This window comes from Schistocerca cancellata, chromosome 11 (genome assembly GCF_023864275.1).
Source record: "Schistocerca cancellata isolate TAMUIC-IGC-003103 chromosome 11, iqSchCanc2.1, whole genome shotgun sequence".
Taxonomy (NCBI): domain Eukaryota; kingdom Metazoa; phylum Arthropoda; class Insecta; order Orthoptera; family Acrididae; genus Schistocerca; species Schistocerca cancellata.
In genome coordinates this window covers 45325751-45343026 of record NC_064636.1, presented here as the reverse complement: position 1 = coordinate 45343026, position 17276 = coordinate 45325751, and the positions used below count along the sequence as shown (strand labels likewise).

General features: G+C 46.8%; 1 protein-coding gene across 1 annotated transcript in view; it reads left to right on the top strand.

Moving 5' to 3' along the window:
* The window catches only part of LOC126108165 (uncharacterized), a 150414-nt gene that overhangs the window by 110445 nt on the left and 22693 nt on the right, over window positions 1–17276 (top strand). Inside the window, exon 5 of the mRNA XM_049913408.1 lies at window positions 6108–6327. Coding sequence (XP_049769365.1) covers window positions 6108–6327 — 220 coding nt within the window. The remainder of the gene's footprint in view (window positions 1–6107; window positions 6328–17276) is intronic.

The following is a 17276-nucleotide window of genomic DNA, read 5'->3' as shown; positions in this document are numbered from 1 at the left end:
GTAAGAAGGTGGGATCACTTTCAATGTTTTCCAGGATGTCAGAACAAATCATTCTTCGGCATTCCTTCTGTTCAATTGTGAGACACTTTGGAACCATTTTTGAACACACTTTGTTCATGTTGAAACTTTCATGAAGAATCTGCCTAACACTTTCCTTGTCAACTCCTGTTAACTCAGACACTGCTCTGATTGTTAAACGGCGATCTTGTCGAACAAGTTTACCGATTTTTTCAATGTTTGCATCAGTTTTTGCTGACAATGGTCTGCCAGTGCGAGTGTCATCACTGGTGTCTTCGCGGCCATCTTTAAATCGTTTAAACCACTCACACACTTGTGTTCGCGATAAACAATCATCGCCGTACACTTGCTGTAACATTACAAACGTTTCACTTGCAGATTTTCCTAGTTTGAAACAAAATTTGATGTTAACACGCTGTTCTTTCTGTACACTCAACATTTTCCGACGCACAGACAAAACGTCAACTACTTAAAACAGACGCCACGGGCAGACTGAGTGCAGGAGGCAGATGAAACTCGAGCAGTAGGCGGAGCGAGAGTCACGTGACAGGCCACGCGACTTTCAGCCTTATTGCATTCGTTTTATTGTTTCACCAGTACTAGTCCGGTTTTTTTCTAGCCACACCTCGTATGCTGGGCCGTCTTACTTCTGAATCTGAGGGGAATGCGATGGTGTGGCGGTAAAGAAGCCCTTGCAGAGGCCCACCCTCAGAATGATTGTTCAGTATGCTGTTCTTCTTCTTCTTCTACATGATCAGGTCTAGTGGACCGCACGCTGCTACGTTTCCTCCTCCACTGTATTCTGTCCATTGCTGCTACCCGCCATTCATCCACATCTATTGATGCATGGTTTAAATCTTCATGGAGACCATCCCCCCAACACTTCTTCGGCCTCCCTGGGGGTCTCTTTCCTGTAGGTGTGAAATCCATGAGCTTCCGTGGCCATCTGTGATCTTCCATCTGGGCCACACGGCCAGCCCACTGGATTCATTTGGCTTTGACAGTTCCTGCTATGTTGGGATGCTGGTATACTTCCTCATGCTCCTCAGCTTGTGTCTGATCCTCCATTCCCTTGTGTCCGAAGATCTTCGGAAGCACTTTCCTCTCAAAAACGCGGAGCTTATGTAAGTTCTGTTTCCGGATACTCCATGCCTCACAGCCATATAGAGCAACAGGCTCGATCAGAGTTTTGTATAGTCGAATCTTGAACTGTCTGGAGAGATATATGGAGCGACGCAGTTGTGCTAGGCCGTGGTAAGATCGGTTTCCTGCTTCTATTCTGGCATTGATCTCTGCTTCACATGATGTGTTTCTAGTGAAAAGTGCCCCTAGGTATTGAAATTCATGCATTCTCTTGTAGGACTGGTCTTCCACCTGTACTAATTGCAGATGACCAGCGGCCTGACCTTCACCACGCGTCATAACGAGGTACTCTGTCTTGGCTTCGTTTTAGCCCGAATTTAATGGCAGCATCCTTTAATACTCTCGTCATTTGCTCACAGATGTCGTCTGCAATGGTTAAGTATGCCAGTGTCTTTCCTTCGATTTCAATCCCTTCTTTCTCTTGGAAGGTCTCCCGTAGGACCATCTCGAAGGCAAAGTTGAACAGGACAGGGCGACAACCCATCTCCTTGCCTGAGGCCTGTGACAGTGTCAAATTTCTCAGTTACGTGATTTACATCTACATCTACATCTACATTTATACTCCGCAAGCCACCCAACGGTGTGTGGCGGAGGGCACTTTACGTGCCACTGTCATTACCTCCCTTTTCTGTACCAGTCGCGTACGGTTCGTGGGAAGGACGACTGTCTGAAAGCCTCCGTGCGCGCTCGAATCTCTCTAATTTTACATTCGTGATCTCCTCGGGAGGTATAACTAGGGGGAAGCAATATATTCGATACCTCATCCAGAAAAGCAGCCTCTCGAAACCTGGCGAGCAAGATACACCGCGATGCAGAGCGCCTCTCTTGCAGAGTCTGCCACTTGAGTTTGCTAAACATCTCCGTAACGCTATCACGGTTACCAAATAACCCTGTGACGAAACGCGCCGCTCTTCTTTGGATCTTCTCTATCTCTTCCGTCAACCCGATCTGGTACGGATCCCACACTGACGAGCAATACTCGAGTATAGGTCGAACGAGTGTTTTGTAAGCCACCTTCTTTGTTGATGGACTACATTTTCTAAGGACTCTCCCAATGAATCTCAACCTGGTACCCGCCTTACCAACAATTAATTTTATATGATCATTCCACTTCAAATCGTTCCGTACGCATAATCCCAGATATTTTACAGAAGTAACTGCTACCAGTGTTTGTTCCGGTATCATATAATCATACAATAAAGGATCCTTGTTTCTATGTATTCTATGTATTCGCATTTGTCTATGTTAAGGGTCAGTTCCCACTCCCTGCACCAACTGCCCATCCGCTGCAGATCTTCCTGCATTTCGCTACAATTTCCTAATGCTGCAACTTCTCTGTATACTACAGCATCATCCGCGAAAAGCCGCATGGGACTTCAGACACTATCTACTAGGTCATTTATACATATTGTGACAAGTAATGGTCCCATAACACTCCCCTGTGGCACGGCAGAGGTTACTTTAACGTCTGTAGACGTCTCTCCATTGATAACAACATGCTGTGTTCTGTTTGCTAAAAACTCTTCAATCCAGCCACACAGCTGGTCTGATATTCCGTAGGCTCTTACTTTGTTTATCAGGCGACAGTGCGGAACTGTATCGAACGCCTTCCGGAAGTCAAGGAAAATAGCATCTACCTGGGAGCCTGTATCTAATATTTTCTGGGTCTCGTGAACAAATAAAGCGAGTTGGGTCTCACACGATCGCTGTTTCCGGAATCCATGTTGATTCCTACAGAGTAGATTCTGGGTTTCCAAAAACGACATGATACTCGAGCAAAAAACATGTTCTAAAATTCCCGTCTTTACCTTTTGCATGCGTTTCGCTCATATAGATCTTTGTCAGATTGATAAGTTTCTCTGACATGCCAAACACCCTTAAACAGCTGAGCAGCCTCTTGCGATGTATAGAATCACAGGCTTCTTAAAATCAAGGAATAAAATGTGCAGATCTTTACCATATTCAGCCACCGTCTCAGTGAGCTGCCGGAGATTGAAGATGTGATCTACTGTTGACCGCCCTGGCCGGAAACCACCCTGGTACTCCCCAATCACCGATTCTGCCACTGGATGAATTCTAAGTATGAGGTAATACTGGAGAAGATACTGAAGAGGCACTACGTCTATACACGGTGGTCCATTGATAGTGACGGGGCCAAATTTCTTAGGAAATAAGCGTGAAACGAAAAAAACTACAAAGAACGAAACTTGTCAAGCTTGAAGGGGGGAAACCAGATGGCGCTATTGTTGGCCCGCTAGATGGCGCTGCCATAGGTCAAACGGATATCAACTGCCGTTTTTTAAACAGGAACCCCCATTTTTATTACATGTACGTGTAGTACGTAAAGAAATATGAATGTATTATTTTGGTAAACATATTTTGACTAAAGTTTAGTCTTGATCACTCATGTATGTTTTAATGATACAGGTAACCGGTTTCGGTTCTTTCTACAGAACCATCATCAGACCCATGGCTCCCTTAGGATGGTAGGCGGAGCTCTCCTCGCTGCTACGCAGTCAACTGCAGTTGACTGCGTAGCAGCGAGGAGAGCTCCGCCTACCATCCTAAGGGAGCCATGGGTCTGATGATGGTTCTGTAGAAAGAACCGAAACCGGTTACCTGTATCATTAAAACATACATGAGTGATCAAGACTAAACTTATGTCAAAATATATGAATGTATTAGTTGGATCACTTTTTTCGCTTTGTGATAGATGGCGCTGTAATAGTCACAAACGTATAAGTACGTGGTATTACGTAACATTCCGCCAGTGCGGACGGTATTTGCTTCGTGATACATTACCGGTGTTAAAATGGACCGTTTACCAGCAGCGCAAAAGGTCGATATCGTGTTGATGTATGGCTACTGGGATCAAAATTCCTAACGGGCGTGTGCTATGTATGCTGCTCGGTATCCTTGACGACATCGTCCAAGTCTCCGGACCGTTCGCCGGATAGTTACGTTATTTAAGGAAACAGGAAGTGTTCAGCCACATGTGAAACGTCAACCACGACCTGCAACAAATGATGATGCTCAAGTAGGTGTTTTAGCTGCTGTCGCGGCTAATCCGCACATCAGTAGCAGACAAATTGCGCGAGAATCGGGAATCTCAAAAACGTTGGTGTTGAGAATGCTACATCAACATCGATTGTACTCGTAGCATATTTCTATGCATCAGAAATTGCATGGCGACGACCTTGAACTTCGTGTACAGTTCTGCCACTGGGCACAACGGAAATTACGGGTCGATGACAGATTTTTTGCACGCGTTCTATTTAGCGACGAAGCGTCATTCACCAACAGCGGTAACGTAAACCGTCATAATAGGCACTATTGGGCAACGGAAAATCCACGATGGTTGCGACAAGTGGAACATCGGCGACCTTGGCGTGTTAATGCACGGTGCGGCATTATGGGAGGAACGATAATTGGCCCCCACTGTATCGATGGCAATCTAAATGGTGCAATGTATGCTGATTTCCGACGTAGTGTTCTAGCGATGTTACTACAAGATGTTTCGCTTCATGACAGAATGGCGATACTTCCAACATGACGGATGTCTGGCACATAGCTCGCGTGCGGTTGAACCGGTATTGAATAGCATGACAGGAGGATTGGTCGTGGAAGCATCATACCATGGCCCGCACGTTCACCGGATCTGACTTCCCCGGATTTCTTTATATGGGGAAAGTTGAAGGATATTTACTATCGTGATCCACCGACAACGCCTGACAACATGCGTCAGCGCATTGTCAATGCATGTGCGAACATCACGGATGGCGAACTCCTCGCTGTTGAGAGGAATGTCGTTACACGTATTGCCAAATGCACTGAGGTTGACGGACATCATTTAGAGCATTTATTGCATTAATGTGGTATTTACAGGTAATCACGCTGTTTTTTTTTGTTTTTTTTGTGGTTTTAGGGCGCAAAACTTCAATGGTCATTAGCGCCCAGACTACGTTAGGAATGCACCGCCAGGCACAACACAAGTTTAAAACAGCAACTAAAAGGGAAAACACGATAAAAGACAGACTGACAGGCATAGGAGTAAAAAAAAAAAACAGCATAATCAAAGGTCTTTAGAGAGGTTGGTCAAGTTGATAAAATGAAGAACGCGAGCAGCTGCTCGTGGGTCGTCCGCTAAAATGGCATCTAGACTACAGGGCAGGCCAAGACCAAGACGCAGTGCGTTAACATCCGGGCAGGACGTTAACATGTGGCGGACCGTCAGCAATTGCCCACACGGGCAGAACGGCGCCGGCGCAGCCGTCAGCAGAGGGCGATGGCTGAACCGGCAATGTCCAATTCGTAACCGGGCCAAAACTACCTCCTCCCGCCGAGAAGGGCGTGAGGAGGACGTCCAAGCCACGGGAAGAGGTTTCAAGGCCCGAAGCTTGTTGTCTGTAAGTGCAGCCCAATCGGCATGCCACAGCGAGAAAATGCGCCGACAAATGACCCTGCTACAATCGGACGAAGGAAGCTGTCCGAGGCTGGAGGACCGCAGCCTTGGCCGCTGCATCTGCAGCTTCGTTCCCAGGGATACCGACATGGCCAGGGACCCACATAATCACGCTGTAATACCATGCGTTCTCAGAAATGATAAGTTCACAAAGGTACATGTATCACATTGGAACAACGGAAGTAAAATGTTCCAACGTACCTACGTTCTGTATTTTAATTTAAAAAACATACCTGTTACCAGTTGTTCGTCTAAACTTGTGACTATCACAGCTCCATCTACCAGAAAGTAGTGGTCCATCTAAAACAGTCGTATTTCTTTACGTACTACACGAATATGTAATAAAAATGGGACCACCCTGAACATGATCACGTCTTCGAAAGCTTTTGCAAAATTATGTTGAAAAAAAGAGGGGTCAGGGGAGCCCGTCTCTTTATTGGACACGAGATGCTTCTGAAATGTCTTCCTCGTGTATTTTTTGCAGGAGCTGCAGCAGCAGCGAGTGATGGCGAACGTGCGCGAGCGCCAGCGCACGCAGAGCCTGAACGAGGCGTTCGCGGCGCTGCGCAAGATCATCCCCACGCTGCCGTCGGACAAGCTGAGCAAGATCCAGACGCTCAAGCTGGCCGCCAGGTACATCGACTTCCTGTACCAGGTGCTGCAGCAGGCCGAGCACGACAGCGCCGGCGGGGGCGGCGGCGGCGGCGGGGGCGGCAGCGGGGGCGGCGGCGGGGGCGGCGGCAGCGGCGGGCCGGGGCTCGCCTGCCACCACGACGGCCCGCAGCTCTGCGACCCGGCCGTGGACAGCGGTAAGTACTCTCCGCCACGCACCGCAACGGCACAGCCCGTCCGCCCCTTGGGCGACAGCCCCTCGTAATCCGACGCCCCATACGTCATACCATTCATATCGGGGCCCACGAGACATACGGGATCCGCAACGACCTAGTCGCCGCGCCCAACATACACTACTGACCATTAAAATTGCTACACCACGAAGATGACGTGCTGCAGACACGTAATTTAACCGATGGCAAGAAGATGCTGTGCTACACAAACGATTAGCTTTTCAGAGCATTCACACAAAGCTGGCGCCGGTGGCGACACCTACAACGTCATGATATTAGGAAAGTTTCCAACCGATTTCTCATACACAAACAGCAGTTGACCGGCGTTGCTGGTGAAACTTTGTTCTGATGCCTCGTCTAAGGAGGAGAAATGCGTACCATCACGTTTCCGACTTTGATAAAGGTCGGATTGTAGCCCATCGCGATTGCGGTTTATCGTATCGCGACATTGCAGCTCTCGTTGGTCGAGATCCAATGACTGTTAGCAGAATATGGAATCGGTGCGTTCAGGAGGGTAATACGGAACGCCGTGCTGGATCCCAACGGCCTCGTATCACTAGCAGTCGAGATGACATGCATCTTATCTGCACGGCTGTAACGGATCGTGCAGCCACGTGTCGATCCCTGAGTCAACAGATGGGGACGTTTGCAAGACAACAACCATCTGCACGAACAGTTCGGCGACGTTTGCAGCAGCACGGACTATCAGCTCGGAGACCGTGGCTGCGGTTACCCTTGACGCTGCATCACAGATAGGAGTGCCTGCGATGGTGTACTCGACGACGAACCTCGGTGCACGAATGGCAAAACGACATTTTTTCGGATGAATCCGGGTTCTGTTTACAGCATCACGATGGTCGCATCCGTGTTTGGCGACATCGCGGTGAACGCACATTGGAAGCGTGTATTCGTCATCACCATACTGGCGTATCACCCGGCGTGATGATATTGGTTGCCATTGATTACACGTCTCGGTCACCTCTGGATCGCATTGATGGCACTTTGAACAGTGGACGTTACATTTCAGATGTGTTACGACCCGTGGCTCTACCCTTCATTCTATCCCTGCGAAACCCTACATTTCGGCAGGATAATGCACGACCGCATGTTGCAGGTCCTGTACGGGTCTTTCTTCATACGGAAAATGTTCGATTGCTGCCCTGGCCAGCACATTCTCCAGATGCCTCACCAATTGAAAACGTCTGGTCAATGGTGGCCGAGCAAGTGGCTCGTCACAATACGCCAGTCACTACTCTTGATGAACTGTGGTATCGTGTTGAAGCTGCATGGGCAGCTGTACCTGTACACGCCATCCAAGCTCAGTTTGACTCAATGCCCAGGCGTATCAACGCCGTTATTACGGCCAGAAGTGGTTGTTCTGGGTACTGATTTCTCAGGATCTATGCTCCTAAATTGCGTGAAAATGTAATCACATGTCAGTTCTAGTATAATATATTTGTCCAACGAATACCCGTTTATCATCTGCATTTCTTCTTGGTGTAGCAATTTCAATGGCCCGTAGTATATATAGGGTGTTCCAAAAGGTACGGCCAAACTTTCAGGAAACATTCCTCACACACAAATAAAGAAAATATGTTATCTGGACATGTGTCCGGAAACGCTTCATTTCCATGTTAGAGCTCATTTTAGTTTCGTTCTTCCACCTACGCTCAATGGAGCACGTTATCACGATTTCATACGGGATACTCTACCTGTGCTGTTAGAACATGTGCCTTTACAAGTACGACACAACATGTGGTTCACGCACGATGGAGCTCCTGCACATTTCAGTCGAAGTGTTCGTACGCTTCTCGACAACAAAAAAATGGTTCAAATGGCTCTGAGCACTATGGGACTTAACATCTATGGTCATCAGTCCCCTAGAACTTAGAACTACTTAAACCTAACTAACCTAAGGACAGCACACAACACCCAGCCATCACGAGGCAGAGAAAATCCGTGACCCCGCCGGGAATCGAACCCGGGAACCCGGGCGTGGGAAGCGAGAACGCTACCGCACGACCACGAGATGCGGGCTTTCTCGACAACAGATTCGGTGACCGACGGATTGGTAGAGGCGGACCAATTCTATGGCCTCCACGCTCTCCTGACCTCAACCCTCTCGACTTTCATTTATGGGGGCATTTGAAAGCTCTCGTCTACGCAACCCCGGTACCAAATGTAGAGACTCTTCGTGCTCGTATTGTGGACGGCTGTGATACAATACGCCATTCTCCAGGGCTGCATCAGCGCATCAGGGATTCCGTGCGACCGAGGGTGGATGCACGTATCCTCGCTAACGGAGGACATTTTGAACATTTCCTGTAACAAAGTGTTTGAAGTCACGCTGGTACGTTCCGTTGCTGTGTGTTTCCATTCCACGATTAATGTGATTTGAAGAGAAGTAATAACATGAGCTCTAACATGGAAAGTAAGCGTTTCCGGCCACATGTCAACATAACATATTTTGTTTATTCGTGTGTGAGGAATGTTTCCTGAAAGTTTGGCCGTACCTTTTTGTAACATCGTATATATATATATATATATATATATATATATATATATATATATATATATATAATATTAGTATTGAGCTGTACTTAATGTCATATTCATCTTGATGTTCTAGTCAACGTGTAAAATTGCTAACTATTTTGTCTTTACATGGGCTGTACCTGCCTTGATGTTATAAGTGACTGTTCGATAGCCAATTTTTTAACGCTCCTACGCGCACATTTATATTTATGGGAGAACTTAGTGTGTTTCCCTGCCTGTTGAACTTTAAGTATTGCGCAAAAAACTAAATCAGGTTTTTGTTATTGTTCTAGTGCTATTATCAAGTGTAACACGCGATATTTTCCTGGTGTGTCATCAAGTGTTACAATAAATGCAAATTTCAGTGAACCGATGCGCTATTTCAGTTGTTCCCCAGATTTCCTATCTCCGCATTTGTTAATCTGAACTCATAATATTTAATTGTTCAAATATCGGAGGGAGGTGCGTGCGTTCCACTACAGTTCTTCCGGAGTCAGCGTTTACAACGAACATCATCTACAAACGCTATCCGTCCGCTCAAGTTACCGCTTTAGTGTAACTTCTGTACTACGGGCTCCAGTGCATAATGACACTGTCGGTATTCCCTCCAGGCCCGCTATGTTACGTAGCAGTCTCTCCTTACTTTTCAATCAAACTTTCCGTAGAAATAATCTCATTAAATAATTCCCCCAGGGATATTATGATGACTTTTTCAAGTGAGAATATCGATTTCTTAGGGGTCACAAATTATAATTTCTTCTAACACTCAGTAAACGCTAGCACTTTTGATAACATTCAGTATTTCAGTCTACATGCCACGGTTTGCTACCGATTACTTCCACGACTTAAGGAACGGCCGATCGCTGCACGGACACGCTATAAAAGCATTAAGACGGCTGCCGAGCAGTGCCGAATATTCAAGCTCGTATCAAGATAGTAACTACAATGAAATGAACACCATTAGCAGCTTACAGGCAACTTACGTCAACGGGGACAGATGAAAATGTGTCCCCCGACCGGGTCATGTCCGAGAGCATAGATACCATCTTAGTATAAGATAGTAACTGTTCTCGAAAGGACAGATACCATTGATGACCGTGCAGCTTCCTAGAATAAATGATAATTAATTGAAACCATCAGCTGTCGACAGGTGTTGTTGATATACCTCGATGGGGACAGCTGAAAATATGTGCCCTAACCGGAACTCGAACCCAGGACCTCCTGCTTACGTGACAGACGCTCTGTCCACTTTATTTTTTTTTTTAAACCTCATTTTGTTCGGTTTCGTTAGTTTCATCTGTTCGATGCGGACGTCGCAAGACACCCGTTCCAGTTCGTTATTGATTGATTAACTCAGTTTTTTTTATTACAGAGGGCAGCTCACCCTCTGACCGAACACGCTGAGTTAACTTGCCGCCTATCTCAGCCACCGAGGACACAGATGAATAGCGCGACTGCAGGGACTTATCCCTTGCATGCTTTCCATGAGACCCACATTTCCAACTGTCCACAATCTACATACGTAATGTATATGATACTGCGAAAAGAGTTTGACAGAGCACTGAAAGACCTGAGTCGGAACAAGGCCCCGGGAGTAGACAACATTCCATTGGAACTACTGATAGCCTTGGGAGAGCCAGTCATGACCAAACTCTACCATCTGGTGAGCAAGGTGTATGAGACAGGCGCCGGCCGAAGTGGCCGAGCGGTTCTAGGCACTTCAGTCTGGAACCGCACGACCGCTACGGTCGCAGGTTCGAATCCTGCCTCGGGCATGGATGTGTGTGATGTTCGTAGGTTAGTTAGGTTTAAGTAGTTCTAAGTTCTAGAGGACTGATAACCTCAGAAGTTAAGGCCCATAGTGCTCAGAGCCATTTGAACCATTTTTATGAGACAGGCGAAATACCATCAGACTTCAAGAAGGAAATAATAATTCCAATCGCAAAGAAACCAGGCGTTGAAGGATGTGAAAATTACCGAACTATCAGTTTAATAACTCACGGCTGCAAAATACTAACGCGAATTCTTTAGAGACGAATGAGAAAACTGGTCGAAGCCGACCTCGGGGAAGATCAGTTTGGATTCCGTAGAAATGTTGGAACACGTCAGGCAATACTGACCCTACGACTTATCTTAGAAGAAAGATTAAGGAAAGGCAAACTTACGTTTCTAGCATTTGTAGAGTTAGAGAAAGCTTTTGACAATGTTGACTGGAATACTCTCTTTCAAATTCTAAAGGTGGCAGGGGTAAAATACAGGGAGCGAAAGGCTATTTACAATTTGTATAGAAACCAGATGGCAGTTATAAGAGTCGAGGGACATGAAAGGGGAGCAGTGGTTGGGAAGGGAGTGAGACAGGGTTGTACCTTCTCCCCAATGTTATTCAATCTGTATATTGACCAAACAGTGAAGGAAAGAAAAGAACAATTCGGAGTAGTAATTAAAATCCATGGGGAAGAAATAAAAACTTTGAGGTTCGCCGATGACATTGTAATTCCGTGAGAGACAGCAAAGGACCTGGAAGAGCAGTTGAACATGATGGACAGTGTCTTGAGAGGAGGATATAAGATGAACATCAACAAAAGCAAAATGAGTATAATGGAATGTAGTCGAATTAAATCGGGTGATGCTGAGGGAATTAGATTAGGCAATGAGACACTTAAAGTAGTAAAGGAGTTTTGCTATTTGGGGAGCAAAATAACTGATGACGGTCGAATTAGAGAGGATATAAAACGTAGATTGGCAATGGCAAGGAAAGCGTTTCTGAAGAAGAGAAATTTGTTAACATAGAGTATAGATTTAAGTGTCAGGAAGTCGTTTCTGAAAGTATTTGTATGGAGTGTAGCCATGCATGGAAGTGAAACATGGACGATAAATAGTTTGGACAGGAAGAGAATAGAAGCTTTCGAAATGTGGTGCTACAGAAGAACGCTGAAGATTAGATGGGTAGATCACATAACTAATGAGGAGGTACTGAATAGAATTGGGGAGAAGAGAAATTTGTGGCACAACTTGACTAGAAGAAGGGATCGGTTGGTAGGACATGTTCTTTAATTTATTTTTATTTTTTTAAGAAATCAGGGGATCACCAATTTAGTATTGGAGGGCAGAGTGGAGAGTAAAAATCATAGAGAGAGATACCAAGAGATGAATACACTAAACAGATTCAGAAGGATGTAGGCTGGGAGATGAAGAAGCTTGCACAGGATAGAGCGGCATGGAGAGCTGCATCAAACCAGTCTCAAGACTGAAGACCACAACAACAACATCAGTATGACAACGCACGCTATCACGTAGCAGCGTCTGCGAGGCAGTGTTCTGTGGACGGTGACACTCCTGAAATGGCCCAGACTGCTCAGAGTCACAACATGAACCCAGTGAAACACCTTCGCTCTAGATCTCTGCATGCAACATCACTATCTTCTCTCATTGTGGCTCTTGAAAAAGAATGGGCTCTGAATCCTCCACAGACATTTGGACACCTCACTGAAACTGACCCCATCAGAATTCAAGGAGTCACTTTAATGGCAAACAGCGGGCACAACACATACACTCCTGGAAATTGAAATAAGAACACCGTGAATTCATTGTCCCAGGAAGGGGAAACTTTATTGACACATTCCTGGGGTCAGATACATCACATGATCACACTGACAGAACCACAGGCACATAGACACAGGCAGCAGAGCATGCACAATGTCGGCACTAGTACAGTGTATATCCACCTTTCGCAGCAATGCAGGCTGCTATTCTCCCATGGAGACGATCGTAGAGATGCTGGATGTAGTCCTGTGGAACGGCTTGCCATGCCATTTCCACCTGGCGCCTCAGTTGGACCAGCGTTCGTGCTGGACGTGCAGACCGCGTGAGACGACGCTTCATCCAGTCCCAAACATGCTCAATGGGGGACAGATCCGGAGATCTTGCTGGCCAGGGTAGTTGACTTACACCTTCTAGAGCACGTTGGGTGGCACGGGATACATGCGGACGTGCATTGTCCTGTTGGAACAGCAAGTTCCCTTGCCGGTCTAGGAATGGTAGAACGATGGGTTCGATGACGGTTTGGATGTACCGTGCACTATTCAGTATCCCCTCGACGATCACCAGTGGTGTACGGCCAGTGTAGGAGATCGCTCCCCACACCATGATACCGGGTGTTGGCCCTGTGTGCCTCGGTCGTATGCAGTCCTGATTGTGGCGCTCACCTGCACGGCGCCAAACACGCATACGACCATCATTGGCATCAAGGCAGAAGCGACTCTCATCGCTGAAGACGACACGTCTCCATTCGTCCCTCCATTCACGCCTGTCGCGACACCACTGGAGGCGGGCTGCACGATGTTGGGGCGTGAGTGGAAGACGGCCTAACGGTGTGCGGGACCGTAGCCTAGCTTCATGGAGACGGTTGCGAATGGTCCTCGCCGATACCCCAGGAGCAACAGTGTCCCTAATTTGCTGGGAAGTGGCGGTGCGGTCCCCTACGGCACTGCGTAGGATCCTACGGTCTTGGCGTGCATCCGTGCGTCGCTGCGGTCCGGTCCCAGGTCGACGGGCACGTGCACCTTCCGCCGACCACTGGCGACAACATCGATGTACTGTGGAGACCTCACGCCCCACGTGTTGAGCAATTCGGCGGTACGTCCACCCGGCCTCCCGCATGCCCACTATACGCCCTCGCTCAAAGTCCGTGAACTGCACATACGGTTCACGTCCACGCCGTCGCGGCATGCTACCAGTGTTAAAGACTGCGATGGAGCTCCGTATGCCACGGCAAACTGGCTGACACTGACGGCGGCGGTGCACAAATGCTGCGCAGCTAGCGCCATTCGACGGCCAACACCGCGGTTCCTGGTGTGTCCGCTGTGCCGTGCGTGTGATCATTGCTTGTACAGCCCTCTCGCAGTGTCCGGAGCAAGTATGGTGGGTCTGACACACCGGTGTCAATGTGTTCTTTTTTCAATTTCAGGAGTGTATAAATGTCAACTAATATGTGTACCAATACATCTGATCAGATAATGTACTCCTTATTTGTGTAGTTTCTAATTTTACCCTCCCAACAATTCATTTTCGAAGGTACATGCAGGAAACTATGCTCCAAAGACAGGAGGCATGCCAAGGTGGCTTTTGCTATTTAATATGTCACAGAACTGTTGTTACAATGCCGGAGAGTTTTCTCTGGCTACAGGATGTGTTCACACCCTATCTTATAATTCGTTCTCTACAGGATGTCTCGGAAATGAGGCTCCAACATAGTAGCATAGTAGTCCCAATAGCGCCAAATACACATTGGCTCGAAAGTTCCCGACAACTGCTGCCTGACAAGTCCTTACGTCTAGGAATCAGTTGCAAGATGACTGCACCCTGCCGACGAGGTTGCTGCTACAGGCTGCCTAATAAGTGGTGACCCATGAGTGGCGAGTTGTCATTATTCTTGCTGCACATAGAGGACAGTCTGTGAATTAAAAAAGGAATAGTGCTCTGTAGGGTGTCGCGCAAGTATGGTCCCAAAAGTGCCAATTACACTCTGTCTCAAAAGTTCCTAACTACGTCCTGCCAGACAATACCTACTCTACAGTATTTCTAGGAAGTGTTGATCATATGTAAAATGACTACAGCCAGGGTCCCTAACAAGTTGTGACCTGTGTGTGGCAGCTTGTCAACGTTCTTGGTGAACACAAAGAATAGCCAGTGCATAAACAAAAAGAATAGTCCCAAAATTTCCAAATACACCCTGCCTCGATGGGCCCTAACTACATACTACCTAAAAAGTTCTTCTCTACAGGGTGTGTAGGACGTATTGCTCATTCATAAGTTGACTACACCCTGACCAGATAGTTTGCTGCTATAGGCAGGCACTTCAGTCCGGGACTGCGCTGCTGCTACGGTCACAGGTTCGAATCCTGCCTCTGGCATAGATGTGTGTGATGTCCTTAGGCTCGTTAGGTTTAAGTAGCTCTAAGTTCTAGGGGACTGATGACCTCAGATGTGTAGTTCCATAGTGCTCAGAGCCTTTTTTTCTTTTCTATAGGCACTCTAACAAATCGTGACCTGTTCTGGATGTCAACATTCGCATTCCTTCAAAAGGAGAGACAGCTCATTAAAAACAAATAAAATAAAATAAAATAAAGTAAAACAAAAAAGTATTCCACAGCACGACACAGAAGTATGGTCCCAAAAGTGACAATTACACTGTGTCTCGAAAGTTCCTAACTACATCCTGCCTAATAATTCCTACTCTACAGTACTTCTAGGAAGTACAGATCATATGTAAAATGACTACATCCTACGAATGAAGTTGGTTGTTACAGAGTCCCTAACAAGTTCTGACGTCTGTGTGGTAGCATGTCAAGAATCGTGTTGAAGGCAAAGCATAGTAAATACGCTTAAAAGAGAAAAAAAAAAGGACCCCACAGCTCGGTACTGAAGAATAGTCCCAAAGTGCCAAATACATTCCGTCTCAAAGGGGCCTAACTACACCCTGCTTAAAAAAATCCTCCACTACAGGGTGTGTAGGAAGTATTGCTCATGAATGATCAAAATGGTTCAAATGGCTCTGAGCACTACGGGACTTAACATCTGAGGTCATGAGTCCCCTAGAACTTAGAACTACTTAAACCTAACTAACCTAACGACATCACACACATCCGTGCCCGAGGCAGGATTCGAACCTGCGACCGTAGCAGTCGTGTGGTTCCGGACTGAAGCGCCTAGAAGTGCTCGCACGCTTCGGCTGGCGCTCATTTATGAGATGACTACACTGAGGCCAGATATTTTGCCGCAAAATTCTGTCTAAAAAATTGTGACCTATTTCTGGATGTCAACATTCGTATTGCACGCAAAGCAGAGACTGCTTATTAAAAAAATAAAAATAAATCTTCAATAGATGTAAGAATTAACAAAATGGAAAGAGCATACGGTTGGACCAAAAGTATTTACAACAAGAAATGTATATCTAGAAAAACAAAACTAAAACACTACACCACAGTGGTACGACCAGGATGTTTATATAGATCTGAATGCCTAACGATGAACTATAAGATGGACAAACTAGAGGTGCTGGAAAGAAGGATTATCAGAAAAATAATGGGTGCAATGAAAACTGCAGATGGTTGGAAAATAAGAAGTAATGAGGAGATCTACAAAAATATAGAGAAAATATCTGAAGTAATGGCCAAACGAAGATTAACCTTTTTTGGACATCTTTACAGAATGGACGGAAATAGACTAACAAAACAAATACTCCCTTATTTCTGGAAGAACAAATCGACAATAGCGTGGATTACAGAAGTAAGAAAAGATCTTGAAAGAAGCAACATCAAAGAATCAGAAATAGCAGCAAGAAACCGTTTTAAAAGTAAAATACTAAATTTGGAAGGCTTTCAAAGCAGAAGAAATAAAAAATCGGGAACAAGATGGACAGAAGAAAGGAAAAGACTTCATGGGGAGAAAATGAGGGAATACTGGAAGAATAGGAAACAACAACAACGGAAGAATAGGAACTGAAGTTGTTAACGTGATCCTAGTTGGTCAATACGATTGTAAAAGGGGAAAAAAATTTTAAAAAAAACCTTTACTCTACAGTATGATCCATAAGTATAGTACCAAAAGTGCCAACTACACCCTGTCTCGAAAGTTCTTAATTACAGCCTATATAACAGTTACTATTCTACAGTATGTCTAGGAAGTACTTGGTCATTAGTGATACGACTACACCCTGCCCACAAAGTCTGCAGCTTACAGGGTGCCCAACAAGCGGCGCCCGCTGGCTGGAGGTGTGTCAACATGTTGTGTTTTGTGCCGCTGTCGGTGCACAGGGGGCGCTGGCGGCGGCGGCTCGGGCAGCGGCGGCGGCGGCGGCGGCGGCAGCGGGGCGTGTTCTCCCGGCGCGCGGCTGGCGCTCATGTCGGCCGGCTCTCCCTGCTCCTACATGGCGCACGAGCGGCTCAGCTACGCGTTCAGCGTGTGGCGGATGGAGGGCGACTGGTCGCAGCACGTGTAGCGCCGCCCCAGGCCAGCCAGGTGGGTGCCGCGCCGCGCCGCGCCGCGCCGCGCCGCACATAAAGGATGGGGCCCCTCCACGTCCACACCAACGTGGTGACCAAACCAAAAGTCCTACTGTCACCTCCGTATAACATGTTAGTTTTTGAATCAGGATGCGGGCTGCGATGTTATCCATGCGTCTGGGTAAGATTACTCATTAACATGGTCCATCAGGAGATAGAAAGTGGACGAAAGCGATCGAAGGGTAGCGGTTGTAAGGGCAGAGGAAAGAA